The sequence below is a fragment of the Falco naumanni genome, unplaced genomic scaffold, assembly GCF_017639655.2.
Source record: "Falco naumanni isolate bFalNau1 unplaced genomic scaffold, bFalNau1.pat scaffold_75_arrow_pat_ctg1, whole genome shotgun sequence".
NCBI lineage: Eukaryota > Metazoa > Chordata > Aves > Falconiformes > Falconidae > Falco > Falco naumanni.
Genome location: NW_024427567.1, coordinates 15,721 through 33,602, shown reverse-complemented (window position 1 = coordinate 33,602; position 17,882 = coordinate 15,721). Strand labels below are relative to the sequence as shown.

The 17,882-nt window shown below is 52.4% G+C and overlaps 1 protein-coding gene across 1 annotated transcript; it reads right to left on the bottom strand.

Moving 5' to 3' along the window:
• Nucleotides 1–4,445: 4,445 nt before the first annotated feature.
• Nucleotides 4,446–16,806, bottom strand: LOC121082353 (ribosome-binding protein 1-like). Its single transcript, XM_040581688.1, has 10 exons — nt 16,361–16,806; nt 12,943–13,350; nt 12,249–12,397; nt 11,890–12,012; nt 10,724–10,876; nt 10,269–10,387; nt 9,319–9,472; nt 8,821–8,894; nt 4,911–4,968; nt 4,446–4,627 (listed from the first exon to the last, which is right to left on the bottom strand). The coding sequence occupies exons 2-10, from the start codon at nt 13,328–13,330 to the stop codon at nt 4,589–4,591; spliced, it is 1,257 nt and encodes a 418-aa protein (XP_040437622.1). The 5' UTR covers nt 13,331–13,350; nt 16,361–16,806; the 3' UTR covers nt 4,446–4,588.
• Nucleotides 16,807–17,882: the final 1,076 nt, after the last annotated feature.

Here is a 17,882-nt window from a genome sequence, read left to right as displayed (position 1 = left end):
TATGTCCTCGGTCCTTTAAAAATCCCTCTACACCCCTCCAGCTTTCCTGTCAGTCCCTTCAGGTACTGGGAGCTGCTCTAAGGTCTCCCTGGAGCCATTTCTTCTCCAGGCTGAACAACCCCAACTCCCTCAGCCTGTCTGCACAGCAGAGGGGCTCCAGCCCTCTGAGCATCTCCACGGTCTCCTCTGGACTTGCTCCAACAGCTTCATGTCTTTCTTATGTTGAGGGCCTCAGAGAAGACACAGCACTGCACGGGGAGGGTCTCACGAGAGCAGAGCAGAGCAGAGCAGAGGGGGAGAATCCCCTCCCTCGCCCTGCTGGGGATGTAGCCCACGGCATGGTTGGCTTTCTGTGCTGCAAGCACACGTTGCTGGGCCAAGTTGAGCTTCTCATCCACCAACACCCCACAGTCCTTCTCCTCAGGGCTGCTCTCCATCCATTCTCTGCCCAGCCTGTGCCTGCGCTTGGTATTGCCCCAGCCCACACGCAGAACCTGGCACTTGGTGCTTCTTTCCTACTTTCCATTAGATCTAGAGATGTGGGTGACTTCCCTTCTACGGAACGTGCAGCAAGAGCACTATGTCAAATCAAGGTTCTCTCTCTTTGAGTTTCAAAATTTTTTCACAGATTGGTACTTGCATAACGGCTGCTTAGAAAAGAAATCTTTGCCCAGAGGAGCCTGCTGTGTGGCCCAGCTCCCAACGAGGTGTTCAGGCCTGCACATAACTTTTAATACCAAAGTGCAAACCAGTTCTGTTTTGATGGAGTTCTGAGAGTTCCGACACCGTTTAGGTAACAGCATGAAATGTTGGCATGTGGCTGAACTCTGTTGATTCAATAGCTGGTAAATATTCCCTGGCCAGCCTTCCAAAAGTAATCTGCCCAGGGGGATGCAGGAGGCTTGGCAGCAAGTAAAGCAGGGCTTTGCAGGGTAGGGGGGTGGTTTCTCATTGAACGTGTCCTCAGGGAGACTGACATGTTTGAAGCAAATGGGAGGCTGGTGGAACAGGTGCACACAGCCAGTGTGCATGTTGTAAATAGATGTTATGATTGCTAGCCTTAGGCTCTGTGTTAGCAATTACTATATCCAAATATAAAAACATTGGAAAATATCAGAGCTGCACAACACAGGACAGCCCTGGGAAGCACAAAAGCCAGGAAACAAAACCAGTGCATTTACAGGTACCTTAACTCTGCATCTTCGTGTTACATGGTTTGCTGTTAGATGCTGGCAAAACAGAGTGTATTACCTCTGGAAGAACTAAATTCTGCAGCAGAGTAATAGTGAGTGCTGCTTATCGTATGGAGCCTTTCCCTCTTTGTAGACAAGTCAGCTAAGAAGTTAATTGTATTTGTGATTGTTTTGCTAAAAATGGTCTGGCGCTGGAGGCTGTCCCAGTGTGCCTCCCCAGCCGAGGGCAAAGCCGTGTCTTTTTGCTACTCTAACGTTGTTCCTTGCTTGATAATACCGCTGTAATGGTACCCAGTCATTTACAAGCGGAGCTGCAACCCTTTGCAGCCTGGGGTCAGATGAGAAGATGCCGACAAGTGATGTTACAAGGTGGGACAAGTGCTTGCCCCTGTGTCTCTCTCACTTTCGTGCACTCTTCAGCCTTTGCCCTCAAGACTGAAGCCTTTTGGCCAGGAGGCTCCGTGAGGGCCATGGCTGCTTCTGGAGTGCCTTGTGCAGAATATGTAACAGATAATAAAACCGATTATTGGTAATGAATTATTTAAGATTTTGTTACTCCCCTGTTTTCTTTTTTCCCGACGCAAAGTTTCCCTTACTTTCTGCTATGAGGTCCCTCTTTTTTTAACTTATTACTGTGAGATTCTGCCTTATTCCGTCCCGCCCCCCGCTTTCCATCGCGAGGCCTCCGGGCTTTTCATAGGATTTGGCAGTAACCTTGGTTTGCTCGATCTGCCTTCAAAATCGCTAGCGACCACCCTTTGGTCAGCAAACCCCCTTCCCAAGGTACCTTTTCCTCCTGGGGACTACGCTGCATGCCGGACGTCTCCGTGCATCTTACCAGCCTCGGTGGCCACAAGCCAGCGATGCGCCACTGCTCCAGCGGCGTGCTCAGAGGCTCTACCTGGGAGGTGTCCTTTAAACACCCCTAAAAAACCCAAATCCAGCCACACCCCGGTGACAACAACAAAGCCACAAGCTCTACCTCCTGCACCAAGGGCTTCAGAGTCGAGAGGGAGCACCCACGTCCTTGTGAGCACCCGCTGGCAGGGGCCACTGGGTTTCCTCTCTCACCGGAGGCTACCACCCAGCACGGTGCACCACCTAGGCTTCCCCCCCCACCCTCACAGCCAGCTGGGGAGCTCCACGGGTGAGCGAGAACGGCTCCCACCAGGGCAGCGTGCACCTTGGCTTTGCCGGGGATGTGCAATAGAGCTCGTTGCATGTGACAAACTGACAGGGGGCAGGAGGCAATGAAGAGGTCCGCCAGGCAGCTCGCTTTCCAAATGCGGACGCTCATCTCCCCCCGAGCTCTCCCCATGGCCAGCCCCACGGATCCCACACAATTCAGCCACCCGCCCCATCTCCCTGAGGGGAGCAGGTTTGCAGGCGCTTGCCTGACCTGCAGCTGCTCCATCTGCCTCTCCAAGGCTGCCACTTTCATCTTCCAGCTCTTCCTCAGCTGCTTCTCTTGCTGCAGCACCTCTGACTTCTCAGAGAGCTCGTTCATCAGCTTGCCGCACCACTCCTGTAACCTGGCCACCTCAGCGTTTTGCCTGCACCAACAGAAGCAGCGTTATTCCAGCCCGCAGGCCAGTCAAGCATCCCTGGCGTTACCCAGGGGGAACACATCCTCCTGTGGGCCTGATAACAGGGCTTGAAACATCTCAACGGTTGTGTTGGCCTGCTTCTCGGACACGCCTGGTCCTTCAGGGATGGGGTGGAAGGAGCTGACACATCAATTTCAAAAGCTCCGTTTCCATCACAGGAGACATTCCTTTCTCATGAAATAGAAGTCGCAAGGATCTGTGTTCCCAGACACAGGAGAAAGCACTCTAAGCAGCTGGAGTCTGCTCTGTAATTAATTGACCACTGTTAATCACCAGGCAGTAGGGGTGGTGGTGGGTGGTGGGCTCTCAGCTTGCCATTCCCTCTGCCAGAATTCAGCAGGACCCCTTTTTCTTGCCTGATCAGAGACAGGTCATGCACATACCCCACAGCCCAAGTGTGATTTGCACATCCCTTCTCCATCATGACCCCCAAAGCTGCAGTGCTGGGGGGACAGGACACGTGTCTACCCAGTCCTGCCTGCGTGGAATCTCTGGTGTGTCTAATATAGAGGCTGAGCACACGCAGACTTCTCTGGGAACAAAATGGAGGCGGGTCTGGCCTTCATCCCCCTTCCTGGCCTTGGTTCTTCACACACCCCAGAGGTACCAAGTACTCTGGGGGCCTTTTCCCCCCACCAGCTCCTCAAATGCCACTGATGTCAGCGCCAGGCTCAGCAGCTTTATTGTGAGGAGGCAGGCACCAAGCTGTGACGTGGTCTCTGCCATTTCCCAATAAACCAACTTGAAATAAAAAAAAAAAACAAGAAAAATTATTTAAAAAGAAGAAAACCTGGGGAAAAAAGGGTGGGTTTGTGTGGAGTTTCAAAAGGAAAGCCACAAGAAGGGGAGAGAGAAGGCAGTGCCCAAGGACCTCCACCACACAGCACCCGCAGGGACAGAATTTCAGGGGTGCGCTGAGGCTTAAGAGAGCAGGAGCAGCCTGCGCTGGGCTGGCGAGGCTGTGCTGCTGTGCCCTGTCCCCACGCTCACGCTGCTGTGCCCTGTCCCCACGCTCAGCCTGACCCCATGGCAGGGGACCTCGGGGTGCAGCCAGTGTGAGAACACTCGTGGCTGGAAGGGAAGGCTTCTCTCCTTTGCGTATCTTGGAGAAAAAACAGAGGGGATGGCTGTTTGCAGCACAGCAAGCAAGGCGGGGAATAAAGGATCTGCTCCCGGCCACAGCAGGGTCCTTCTTCAGTGACCCCAAACACCTGGCTGGCTTGCAAACGTAATAAAAAATTAGTAAATAATAACCCGGAAAATGAAGCAAGAAAATAATCTCTTTTCACTACATCATTGTAAATGCATCAACACCCAGAAATACACAAAAAGATACGTGCCAAGAGCCACCCATCAAAGAGAGGCTTCCTTCCATGCTGGGTCTCACTTTCACACTTCTTGCACTCCAACAAACAAAAAAAACCAAAACAAAACAAAGTAAAAAAGAAAGAAAAAAGAAATTTCACCAGTTGATGTACAAACAGAGTCTTCCCTTTTCACAGATTTGTGGGTTCTGCCTGCCCCGATGTGGTCGGTGCGGTGCCCTTGGGAACAAACGGTAGTTGTACAAAACAGTATGAAGATTTTCTTACAAACATATGCCCGCAGTGTTTACTGGTTGGGTTTTTGTGTTTGGGGGGGGGGGTTTAAGTTTCAAAACTAGGTTTTAGGTCACAAATGGCTTGCAACTTTTTTCTACAGTAAATCAGGCATATATTTTTAGTTTTAGTTTTAGGAATGTGTAAGGCATTTTGGTAAGCTGACAGTAAGGTCTAGGTCACAGACTCATCAAGCTGAAGTCCCTTCCTTCAAACTGTCCTCTTCCCCCTGGAGAAGGAAAAGAGAGGTGGGTTACTCAACTGGGTCTCAACCTTATTCTCGTGGCAGCTCAAGCATCAAAGCGTTTCACAGATGGGCCAGGTCCTGCCTTTTGAGAAGGGAGAACCATGACCACCATCTCCTGTGCTCCCAGAGCTTCCCAAAAGCCACCCAGATGGTTTCTGGCAGCAAGTGCCACCTTGTCTCCGGTTTTCAACCACTGCCTGACACGCGCTTCCCCCTGCCCTCCACCAGCACCAAGGGGAGGGATGGCTGTGGCCACCACCAGTACCGTTTCCTGAAGCTGTTCTTTACACTTCTTCATTCTCCCTTTGGCCAGTTGGTCCTGGGTTGCAGGAGCGGTCTGCAAACTGGGACCATGCGCGGCAATCAGTTAGCTGAGGGGAATTTGCTCGAGCTTGTCTAGACAACAATTAACATGACGAGGCATGTTTGCAGAGCACAGGGGGGTGGGAGACGGATGGCGCCAAGGAAAGGTAACACCTTGCTGTTAATTGATGGCAGTTAACCACCAATCAGGGATTGCCTAGTATGCAAGGCTTAGCTTCAAGAACCAATCTGTTTCAAACGCGCAGCTTCTGAAAGTGTATAAAACCTCGTGCTTCTGTACAATAAATTGACATTTGCTTGCATCAAGCTGCGTCCCGTCTCTTCATTCGCCGCAAATTGGTGACCCCGACGTGATGCGTTTAAGGATCTAACGTGAAGGGCTCTCGAATCGCCTATCTGAGCGACATGCAGCGAATCCCACAGAACTTTGAATGATCTGCTGAAAGGAAGCAGGAGCCGGCAGAAATCCCTCCGGAGTTGAGAGGTGAGCTGTGGGAAATCTGTAATGGGGAATCAGGGTTCATCCCCAGAAAGAGACGTATATGGACTCATGAAGGGTCTTCTAGTCAGATCAGGGAGTCCGTGCCTCAGTTTCCTCAAATGGTGACCCCTATGGTGGTGTTCCGAAGCCTTGGAAGAATAAGGACGGAACTGGTCGATAAAAAAGACAGCTCGTGGAAGAGGGCTGTGTTCCGGAGGAGACGGCTTGGCTGAACTTGCTGTCTGGACCAGGCGGACAACCTAAACCCCGAGGATAACACCTGTATTCATCGAGACAGGTGAGCAGCCAAGAAACTTTAGAGACTTTGAAAGAATGAAAGTGTGCACATACAGCAGCCAATTGTATGATGCTGCCGCGGAGGGGAGCTCCGTGTCGGGAATGCATTTAGCATCTTGGTGGCAAATTCTGACTACTCTTTGCCAAGTGTGGACTAATTCTACTAACGGTGCTAAACCAGAGGAAGCTGTAAATTCCACCGACAGCGCGACTCTTCTCAAGACACAGTCAGTGATGGCGATTCCGTCCACACCTCCTCTGCCCCCAAAGCTTCTGTCACTGATTGCAGCGACCCTCACAACACAGGACAAAGCACGGGAACAGGACAACTCGGACAATGATTCCATTGACACTGATAAACCTTTTGATCCAGGTCCTACAGATCTGGAAAAGGAGCTAGACCTTTCCCCCACCCCCTCGTCTCTCCTGATGCATTGATTGTACTTCTGGGGAGGGTGAAAGGGGGTCTGAGGGATTGGTGGCAGGAATGCAAGTGGGAAACACTTCAGTGATGGGTTTTGGGAGTCGCTATGGCATGTTCAGTATTTTGTCAGACAAATCAACCTGCAGAGTGGCAGCCTGTGCAATACGAGGCTGTTAAAGAGTTAAGCAAAGCAGTGCAGGAAGGGAGGATTCATAGTACATTTGCTGTGTCCCTTCTTGAAGTGATGGCAGAGCCTTATACGCTCACACTGCATGATTGGAAGTTATTGCTTTGTATGGTACTAACTGATACAGTATATGATGTGGTTATCTGATTTTTGTGAGCTATGTGTAGTGGCCTTGATTGAAAACCTTAATCGGGGAATTGCTGTTAACTATGAGCAGTTGGCTGGAGAAAATTAATTGTGCCGATTCTGTGACTCAGGCAAGGTATCCCAGGGACAACTGTTTGCAAATGAATGAGATGGCTATTAAGGCAGTCCAGATGCGGGAGTCTTGCCACAGTCTTGCAGGGTCCTAGAGAGTCACTAACTTTAATACTAACTTGATCGATTGGCTTCAGAATATTTTGCAACAAGTCGAACATCAGGAAGCTCAAGGGTTGCTTTTAAAACAACTAGCTGTGATAATGCCAATGAAAATTGTAAACGGGCAACTTTCACAATCGCAACCCCAACATGTGTCAAATGATTGTAACGCAGAACTCACAGCAGACTGTAATTCTCAGGCTGAGTTCTGGAATGCAGCATAACAGATTTTTGCTTCTCTAATCTCTTCTGTAAGAATAGTACACGCTCTTAACTTGCTTAGTAAATTAGGCTGCTAGCTTGCTAAACAAAGTAATACTACAAATACTGTTCTTTTTTTTCTGGCTTATTAACAGATGTTGATTCTGTCCATCATATGTTGCTACAGAACCGAGTTGCTATTGATTTTTATTATTAGCACAGGGACACAAGTCTGAAGGCTTTGATAGGATGTGTTACATGAATCTGAGTGACCACTGTGAGTTAATTTACAAAAGTATCCAAAACTCAAAAGCCTTAAAACAAAGATCTGCAGCAGAGCCAGGGGTGGGATGCCTTTGGTCTCTTCTCACGGCTGGGAAACTTTGGGCCATGACTCAAAAGTATTACAGGATTTATTATAATTATCTTTAACCACCTTAGTGACGTTTGCCTTATGTCTACCACACTTTTTTTTCTGTATTCAGTGTTTAGTTGATTGTAACATAAAGCAGGTCATGGTCACCCAGCTACACACACCCTTTGCCTCCTTGCAATTAACAAGCAAAAAATGGGAGGATAGAGAATGTCTGAAGAGATATACAGGAGAGGAAACTGGAGAATATTTGACCTAACAAGAGATGAGAGAACAGCTAGGTATTGTGAAGGAGAATAGGAAAGATGAACATGGTTATCTAGTGTTTAATAGGTGTCTGCATGCTTGTAGAGATATATAGCATTGTAACTGCATGAATGATTCCTGCCCTGAGCCTGGTGGAGCATACAGCTGCGGTTTGTGTCCGGGCTCAGAGATGTAAATAGGGGCTTCTTTGTTACGGTAAAAGTGTTTCTCTTTGCATAAAAAAAGAGGGAATGAAGGGAATGACCCCAGAGGTATGTTCAGAGAAGGCATGCTATGTTTCGAACTTTTTGACTGAACCAGTTCTTTTTTGGTGTGCCTTTCCACCTATGTATAATGTTAATCCAAAAGAAGATGATACTGTTTACACTTTGAATGTCGATCATTGTCTTTCTGTAGATGCTATATGTAGTAGGAGGCTATGATGGGAACGTGTCGCAGCGGTTCTTCTCTTATCCGGAGTAACAGCAGGGAAAGCATTAAAGAGTTAAATCACCTTGTTTGGTAGGCAGTTAAGAATGTGAGTCAAAATTGCCACTGCTTTTTGTTGTTGGTTCAAGGATATGGCTGTGAGGATTTGGATGGTATGCGCTGCGTGGATTTTAGGCGCCCCATTGCAGCAACATGTTATCAAAATCTGAGAAAATGTCAGCCTTTTTAGGCATCCATTCATTCAATTGGCAGTATTGTTTGTTTGCTATTACCTTGGTTGCTGTCATGTTTGCAAGGGCCCTGCAGAACATGGCAAACCTGGTACTAGCTGTTCAAAAACAAAAAGGGGAAATTGTCAAATTGTACGGAACAGAGACAGTGGGTTATTTTGACACTGATAATGTCTCAGTTGCTTTTTTATTTGTTCTATTACTTATACCTTGTTTTTACTCGTTCGGTTCCAAAGGTTCTTTTTGTGCAACAGGAAGGGGGAGATGCAGGAGCGGGCTGGAAACTAGGACCATGCGTGGCAATCAGTTAGCTGAGGGGAATGTGCTCGAGCTTGTCTGGACAAGGATTAACATGATGAGGCATGTTTGCAGAGCACAGGGGAGTGGGAGACGGATGGCGCCAAGGAAAGATAACACCTTGTTGTTAATTGATGGTAGTTAACCACCAATCGGGGATTGCCTAGTATGCAAGGCTTAGCTTCAAGAACCAATCTGTTTCAAACGCGCAGCTTCTGAAAGTGTATAAAACCTCGTGCTTCTGTACAATAAATTGACATTTGCTTGCATCAAGCTGCGTCCCGTCTCTTCATTCGCCGCACTGGGTAACCTTCAGTCGCTCCTGTAGTTCGCTTGCTGCCTGGCCCCGGTTCTTTCTTTTTTTTTTTCCTAGTTTTTCCTACATGGGAGTCAAAAGAAGGCATCTGCCTGAGTCTCCCTTGGCCGTCTGGCGACACTCCCCCCTCCAAAACATCTTGGGTCACCTCAGGTCTCCACTGAGCTGCCTCGGTGGCCACAAGCCAGCCATGCGCCACTGCTCCAGCGGCGTGCTCAGAGGCTCTACCTGGGAGGTGTCCTTTAAACACCCCTAAAAACCCCAAATCCAGCCACACCCCGGTGACAATAACAAAGCCACAAGCTCTACCTCCTGCACCAAGGGCTTCAGAGTCAAGAGGGAGCACCCACGTCCTCGTGAGCACCCGCTGGCAGGGGCCACTGGGTTTCCTCTCTCACCTGAGGCTACCACCCAGCACGGTGCACCACCTAGGCTTCCCCCCCACCCTCACACCCGGGGGGAGCAGGTTTGCAGGCGCTTGCCTGACCTGCAGCTGCTCCATCTGCCTCTCCAAGGCTGCCACTTTCATCTTCCAGCTCTTCCTCAGCTGCTTCTCTTGCTGCAGCACCTCTGACTTCTCAGAGAGCTCGTTCATCAGCTTGCCGCACCACTCCTGTAACCTGGCCACCTCAGCGTTTTGCCTGCACCAACAGAAGCAGCGTTATTCCAGCCCGCAGGCCAGTCAAGCATCCCTGGCGTTACCCAGGGGGAACACACCCTCCTGTGGGCCTGATAACAGGGCTTGAAACATCTCAACGGTTGTGTTGGCCTGCTTCTCGGACACGCCTGGTCCTTCAGGGATGGGGTGGAAGGAGCTGACACATCAATTTCAAAAGCTCCGTTTCCATCACAGGAGACATTCCTTTCTCATGAAGTAGAAGTCGCAAGGATCTGTGTTCCCAGACACAGGAGAAAGCACTCTAAGCAGCTGGAGTCTGCTCTGTAATTAATTGACCACTGTTAATCACCAGCCATTTCAGACTTTCTACAAAAAGAGAGTGCCAAATTCTTCCCCCTAGCTCCTGGTTGTTCCGTATGCACCAGGCAGGTCTCGGTTCTCTGCAGCACCGCTCCCATCAAAGAGCCAGCGACATTTCTTCTGAAGTTGGTGAGCACAAGCTCTCCGAAGTGTGGAGAAATGCTGCAGCGCCTTCTGGTCCCCTCTGCCCCCTCCGCTAGCATCAGCACAGGTGACTCCAAAGCAGAGAGGGCTTCCCCTGCCCTTCCACTTGGGAAAAGCATCCTTGTTTCCCCTGCCAGGCCCACAAAAGCCATTTGGCAATCTCTTCCTCACTCCCTCCTCTACCTCCAGCTAGCTGGGGTGTCTGTAGAAGCACCCTCAAGAAAGGGGGTGGCCAGTCATGATGGACAGCCACCCCCAGGGCTTGCCAGAGGGCGGCCCCAGGCTCTGCCCCCCACCCCCACCCCTAGTCTTACTTGCTCTCCATCTGACTTCTGATCTGGCAGAAGGCATCACTCAGGATGGAGTTCTCCTGCTGCAGGCGAGCCAGCTGCGTGTCGGGGCCATTCTCCAGCTGCTCCTGCAGGGTGCGGATCTAGGGAGAGACCAACAGGGGTTAATGCCGCCGCTGCCAGCCCCTCAGCTCTCCCCTGAGGAGCCCACTCCATGGGCAAGAGGGACTGGCAAGGAAGCCACAGCGAGGTGTCTGCTGATGCTGACAGCCCCTGCGGCTGCTGCATCCCGTGAGGATGCTCCCACATCCCTCTTCTAGCGTGAGCACCACGGCTCAGGAGCACTGCGGGGCTCTCGCCCCTCCCCGAGGCTCTGGCCCCCTCGTCCACCTCGGTCTTCTCCAAAAGACCAGGCAGCTGCCACCGAGGGCCAGCCGGCAGCCAGCGGAGGAAGCTGCAGAGCACCGCGTGGGGCTCACCTTGCCCTGCAGCTGCTGCGTTTCGCTGACATGGTCCTGGTAGCTGGCCTGCATGCGTGCCTGCACCGCTGCCATCTCCTGCTCGCGGGCCAGCAGCTGCTCCTTCAGCTTGCCCTCCACGGCCGTCGCCTTGGCCCGCTCGGCCGCCAGCTCCTTCGAGGAGAGAAGCCACCCGGTCAGTCCTCAGCCTAGGAACTTCCCTGCTTTAAGGGGACTCGAACCAAGTGGCCTCCTAGCTCAGAAGACTTTAAGAAGTGTAACCCTTTCGGCGCTGCCCCCAGGCCCAGCTACACCCTTCCGCACTTCCATTTCCTCCTGCATTAAGCTTTGGGCTCCGTGGCCACTGGATGCCACTGTTGTTCCACATTGGGCCAGCTAAGAGAGAGGAGTGACGGCCTGGAATTTTATTCCCCTCCCCGGCCCCAGGATCAGTATCATCACATCAAGTTTGCGGCAAAGCAGGAAAACTAAAAAAAGAAAACACCCCCACAAATCCAACACAGACTCCCCCCCCGCCCCCTGCCAAGGCAGGGATGCTCTCTTGGCCGGCTGGGTGATGCCGTGCCGCTGCCCTGGGCTGCCTGCACAGGCCGGGGTTTAGCACAGCACTCAGTGCACAGGGTGGCTTCGCCCTCTCCTCTCCTGCCTGCAGGCAGAGGGACCTGCTGCAGCAGGGTCCTGGCGGCTGCGGGGCAGGAGGTGCTGAGCACGACGCGCCGGGGGTCCCTTCTGACTTCAACACCCAACGAGAGGTGGAGGCAAGGGGCTGAGTCAGGCAAGGGGGCTGTAAATAGCACCAGGCTCCTTAAAAAGGGACTGTTCAACACCTTCTCAGCTCAGGGGCTCTGCCAAGAGATGAGAAGGGCTTTACTGTCCTCCGTAGAGCAGCAGAAAGCTGCAGTCTCTTACGGGCACGGCTTTAGCCCGCTCCTGCTGCGGCTGCCAACAGGGCACGTGCCTCCCCGGGCTGGATCAGGCCCAGGAGAGGAGCTCAGGTGGGCATCTCCTCCCCTTTTTGGGGAGAAAACAGCAAATAGATGAAGGGCCCAGAGAACCCCCGCGCTTCACCTCCAAGGGCGGGTAAGACGCGGGGAGAGGGAGGCACACGGCGAGCCGTGAGGCGCAGAGCCTGTGCCAGGGGTGCCGGGAGGGCTGCGCGCACTTACCTGACTCAGCTCCTCCACCTTGTTTCTGGCAGCGGCTGCAGCCTCCTGCTTAGTGGCGAGCTGCTTCTCCTTCTCCTCCAGCTGGCGTTTCAGGACAGTGACAGGGTCACCCTTCTGCTTGGCCTGCCGGCACAGGGTGGCACATCAGCGGGGACCACCACCTCCTGCATCACCACGCATCCAACCCCTCCACCCCACACGCACAGGGTCCTGCCCTCTGCTCCAGGGGAAAATTCAGCTCCTGTCTCTAAGGCTGACCCTCGGGGGACAGCCTGCCCGAAAACGGGCTGCCTTCACCCCTCCGCACCCCCGGAGGCTTGGCCCAGCCCTGGTGGACACGACGCTGCTGGCAGCCCTACCGCGTGCCAGGTGTCCTGGACGATGCCCGCTTTCTCCGTCAGGATCTCGATGAGCTGCTGGGCCTCCCCCTCACTGAACACCGTGCTGCTGACAGTGGACACAAGCGTCTTGTAGGGCAGGTAGAGGGGCCCATCCGAGTCCGCAGGTGCTGGGGAGGAGAGAGGAGGGGTTGGGAGCGCTCGAGCCATGGGCAGGGCTGAGTAGCATCACCTCAGTTGACTTCAACCCCATAATTGCCATTTCACGCCAGCAACCACCCAGATGTCCACAGCCAAGTTTGATACCTCTCTAACTGAAAGCAACGTGACGAGCGCTGGGGACGGCACCCACCACAGACAAGCGTTCCCTGAGCCAGCTGCCACCTCTGCCTGGCTCTGCTACTGCTCCTGCCGCCCTGCCACCACCCTCCATCACACTGAGCGATTCCAGCCGGAGCTGGGCACGCTTTGCTAAAGCCAGGGAGCAGAGACATGGTGGGCATCAGAAGCTGGACTCCATCGTGACACAGCCTCGCTGGGGGACTGTCACTCCACGCAGCGGTGCCAGTGATGCAGAGCAGCAAGGTCATCTCCTGCCTTTCACCAGGCAGGTTCGTTCCAGCTCTTTGCTAAGGGAACGAGATGACTCCAGCCCTTCTCCGATCCCTCTGCCGGCTTACCCGACGGGGATATATGCAGAGGAACTTGGCCTTACCTGGCTCGCTCTTCTTCTTGGATGCAGCCACCTTCTTGACAGGTTCATTATGCTTCTGCTCCTCATGGGCTGGAAGAACATTGCTTTTCTTTATGGTGACAGAGCTGACCACTGGAGCACTTTGGTGCGCCTCTGGGACCTGTCCATTAGGTTTCTCTTGATTTTTCTTTCCTTTTCCTTTTTTCTCAACAGCTTCCTCTTTCTTCTTTTTCTCTTTTTCCTTCTGCTGAGTCTTCTTAAGCCCTTTGCCTTGCTTGGCCAAGGCTTCCTCAGAAGGACGGAGGACCTTCTCCGCGAAGGTGAACACCAGGAAGATCCCAATGGCCGATACCACCATCAAACCTCCAAAGAGCGCAACGTTCAGCATCTGAGGGTCATAGACATCCATCCTGCCTTATTCTTCTGTGCCTGCAAGACACCAGAACAACAGTTAGTGGGGAAAACAAAGAGGCGCAACGGCCTCTCTGTGAGCAGCGAGTTTCCCATGTCCATCTGTGTTGTGTGGGCAACCTGCTGACACCCCCCGCCCCCTCCCAGGTTTGCGCTCCTCCGCTGCGCTGCCTGCGCACGGTGCTCCAGCCACACCGCAGGGGCTGCTTGCACTGGCTGCAGCAAGCTCCAGAAGAACCAAAGAGGGGGAAGAAAAAAGCAGGGATGCAATCAGAGACAGCCACGAGCAAAGTGCCCATGCCATGTCCAATGGGACGCTTTTGCACGACCCTGGGCAATACCTGCAGCCCTGCGGCAGTAAGAGAGCCCGTTTCCAGACTGCCTGGTGCAGTTTGGCCAAGACCTGGGCTCTCCCTGGGCCACCTGGCCTTATCTCTGCACCCAGGCGCAGGTGGAAGTGCATCCAGGGTCTCAGCTTTGGAATAAAACATCCCCCTGGAAGGGGAAAGCATGCACGGGAGAGCTTTCCCCAGCTTTGCAACAGCCCTGGCCGCCTCCCTTTGCCACCCGCACCCTGCGGCACTGCTGGCCTCTGCCCAGCCTGGCAGGGAGGACACACAGTGACCACATCCCACTGGGTCACTGCTCCCAGCCTCCAGTGACGAGAACCACCCCAGCAATGATGCTACAGACGCCACACAGAGAACCAAGACGCTACCATCTCCTTGCAATGCAAACACCAGGAAAAGGCCTAAGTTCAAGCCAAAAAAAAGCAAAAGCGTGGTCATTAACCATCTCATCTCCCCAGCAGATGCCCACAGGAAGAAACGAGACTTGCAAAGGGAGCACTGGATGTGGTGCTTCTCTTTCCACCTCTGCTGTTAACTGGCGGGCATCCGTTCCCACCCTCCTCTCCACGCTCAGGTTCTCCACCCATAACACACGGAGCCGCAACGGAGACTGTACTGCCTGCTCTGAGACCTGGCAGGCAGGGTGCAGCCCCACGCGGAGGAAGATGCTGCTGTCTCCACTCTTCTTAATCGCTAACCGAACCCCGTCTCGAGTCTGGAAGCCAGTCTCTTTCCCGCTGTCCCACTTGTGCGTTTCCCCCATGGGCATCACCTCCACGTGGCTCACAACCCCCCCGATGCTGCAGTCAGGCAGTTCATCTGCGCAGGGGCACTCCCCAGGAGGTGCCAGGCTGCGCTTTCTCGTGATCAATGCATCAAGCCCTCGGCTGTCAGAAGTTCCCATCCCCGCGCTTAACTGTAAACATCATTGAATTTCCTCTTTAAGAGGTTGTGGGCTGGGGACAGAGGGAGTGGCTGGAAAGGGAGGAGGCAAAAATAAGAATAAAACTAAGGAGATCAGCATCTTTTCAAAACCTCAGTGCTCACAGGGAGAGACCTCAGAGCCTTTCCCTTTCTCACAGCCGACAGCGGCGAACTCACTCACAGCCGAATCTGCACTGGTGCAGCCAGGGGGGTGACAGTGCAATGGAAACGTCGTCTCCAACCCCCAGGGGGGTTGTTGAGGGCTGTTTCCATCAGCAGCCCAGCTCTCCCTGCCCGCCTCGCCAAGCATCCCAGACAAAGCAGCAGAGAGCCGGCAGGCGGGCAGGCTGCCAACGCCAGCTGGAACCAGCCTCCCTCCGGCAGGACCAACTTTCTACACCAGGGCACCGCGCGAGATCCCAGCTGATACTACAGGCATCGCTACCCCAGGTCCGTCCCGGTCGTTTGGGATTTCAGCGGCCTCAGCCGGCTCCATCCCAGCACAGCTGGTGCCAGCCCCCTCCCTCCTGACAGCGCAGCATCACTTTGGGATGGTCCCCATCGGGACAGAGGGATTATTCCTAACCTGCAGGGTGAAAAGGGATGGATTTCCTCTTCCTGGCAGGAAACAGAAACGAGGGTCCAGAGAACATGTACCCACGTCCTTCTGCTGGCTTTAGGGCCAGACCAATGTGCCCCGGAGCTGACGGGGGCGGAGCTGAGCACCCTGCATTCCTCACCTAGCAACCCCAACAATGCGCTGGTACCAACAGAGCTGCTGACCTCACACTGCCACCACGTCAGACTTAGATCAAAATTCGCCACTCCAGCTTAGGGCAAGGGCATCACTGACGGCTGGCAAATGCTCTCCAGCCCCGTCAGCTGCTCCCGCCACCTCCCAAGGCAGCTGGATGCTGGATTGGCCTTTGGTTTTTGGTTGTGGATGGCTGGGTTTTTTGAGATACTAGTGAGAGATGAGAACTTCACAAGTGAAATGCCCTGTGATGCAGCTCAGATGAGCTCTGGCTAAAACTTACACTGTCTGACTGAATTTTAGAGGCACTAGAACTGTGCGCAGGACAAGAGCAGGTTTTGCAGTGTCTGTGTCACCATAGCTGTGCCACGCAGAGCAGCACATCTGCACCATACAGGCTAGAAACCATTAGATTCCTTCTAGAGCTGCTGCTGTGGCAGAGAACGTTCAAGCCTGTGTCTGTTGAAAGACACGATCTCAAACATCCTGTGCAACAGTAGTAATTAACAATGCCCTTGATTTAGAGATGTGGTTGTGATTACTCATTTCAAAGGGCATTGCATCTCCACGTGGAGAAGCAAAGTTCTGTTCAGCCTGTCAGACACTGTTAACCAAGGAGTAAACATCTTGCTGCAGCATTCAGAGATTCCATGCTCAGTCGGCCTGGCTTGTAGCCAGAGAGCCCTGACCCCCTTCAGTTCCTCCTGCTGCACTGGGCCAAAATCTTGCAGCCTGCCAGACAGACAGGATCGTTGTGCAGCAGTGCCAGCCTTCACACGACAGCTGGCCAGTGGACTGGAACTAGCCAGGGAGGCTGTGCTGCACAGGTGGAAGTTAAAAAAAAAAAGAAATCCTGAAGAAATTCAGCTTTTCTCCACATCAGATGGGCTTGGGTTGGGCTCCCTGATCTCCAAAAAAAGAATCCATTGTTGACCCCTTGGAGCAGCAAAGCCTTTCTGGTCTCTACAGCCCAGATCCTCACTCTGATTCTTTCACCCACCTCTCCAGAGCCAGCGGGAGCTGAGTCAGCCATTGGAGCCTGCCTGTGTGTAGCTTCCTCACCCGCCATACCCAGGGTAGCCCTAGAAAGGAGAGATGCGCTCCTGAGAGAGCCTGCAGTGAAAAGGGGAACAGTCTGAGCACGGATGTAGTGAAAACGTTCTCCCCGGTATTTCTACATTGCTATTTGGCGTGTAGCCAGGTGTCTGCTCTGACACACGTCAGAGAAAACCATCCAAATGCCTAAGCCAAGGCAGGGCTTACCTGCTTGGTGACCCGATTGCCTCTTCTAATGTTACTACCAAGTACATTTGATTGATTACTAGCATGCTGGAATGCCACATTGAGTGTTTTGCCTCTTTTTTAAGGCATAAAGCATGAATGCCAAGCAAATGGGCCAGAGGACCTGCCCCGAGCTTGCATTGCTGAGAAGCCAGGAGGCTCCCTGGTCGTAGCTTTTGAAGCACGTCCCGTGTAGATGTCATGCAGTGCCACAACTCTACAGGCATTCCTGCAGGAGCGGGCTGGAAACTAGGACCATGCGTGGCAATCAGTTAGCTGAGGGGAATGTGCTCGAGCTTGTCTAGACAACAATTAACATGATGAGGCATGTTTACAGAGCACAGGGGAGTGGGAGACGGATGGCGCCAAGGATGGCGTCAAGGAAAGGTAACACCTTGCTGTTAATTGATGGTAGTTAACCACCAATCAGGGATTGCCTAGTATGTAATTCTTAGCTTAAAGAACCAATCTGTTTAAAGCACGCAGCTTCTGAAAACATATATAAACTCATGATTGTGTACAATAAATCGGCAACTTGTTTGCATCAAGCTGCGTCCCATCTCTTCATTCGCCGCACATTCCATGTTTTAATAGATCAGTTATGTAAAGCAACCATTCTAGGCAAGGGTTTCACTAACTGCTGGGAAGCTGTCTGGTAGAATAAAGCACATTTTGGAGATGTAGCTCGTATGTACAAATGACCCTCAACAAATCAAATCTAAGGATTTCTCTTGGTTTATTAATATTTGCATTGGTTGTCCAGCAGCCCAATACTGTCCCCAATGGATTAACGCTAAAGGTCTCCAAAAAATGTTGGTCCAAAGCTGCAAAGTGTCAATGTATCATGGGATGAAAGGGGGGTGGGGGTGGGGGTGTGAGAACAAACTGGTTCCTGTTCTTAATTTTCTCAGTTGTAAAAAGCAAAATTCAGTCAGTCTTTTTGAGGCTGACGTGCGGAATTAGACTCTATAACTCAAAAGTTATAAAGTAGGTATGTTTATTGCGCGCAGATGCACGGGGGATCGCTCCTCCACAAGCGTGCATACCCGAAGTGACGAACCATCTCACATTTATACAATGAAACAAATGAATATTCAATTAACGCCTATACATATTCGTTACCTAAACCCCGCTTCGTATGTTAATTAGCTTATCAGTCCGTTTGCTGGAATGTGGTGGTCTTGCAGGTGTGTAGGTGATTCATGTTCTTGTGACCATCCGTGACCATCCGATCTTCTCCA

Excerpts from the sequence above, each read along its gene's own strand:
- LOC121082353 (XM_040581688.1), bottom strand. The coding sequence starts at position 13,330 with ATGGATGTCTATGACCCTCAGATGCTGAACGTTGCGCTCTTTGGAGGT. Across the intron at positions 12,013-12,248 it reads TCCAGGACACCTGGCACGCG|GCCAAGCAGAAGGGTGACCC; the intron begins GTAGGGCTGCCA and ends CTGTGCCGGCAG. Across the intron at positions 4,969-8,820 it reads CAGGAGCGACTGAAGGTTAC|CCAGGACCAACTGGCCAAAG; the intron begins CCAGTGCGGCGA and ends CGCTCCTGCAAC.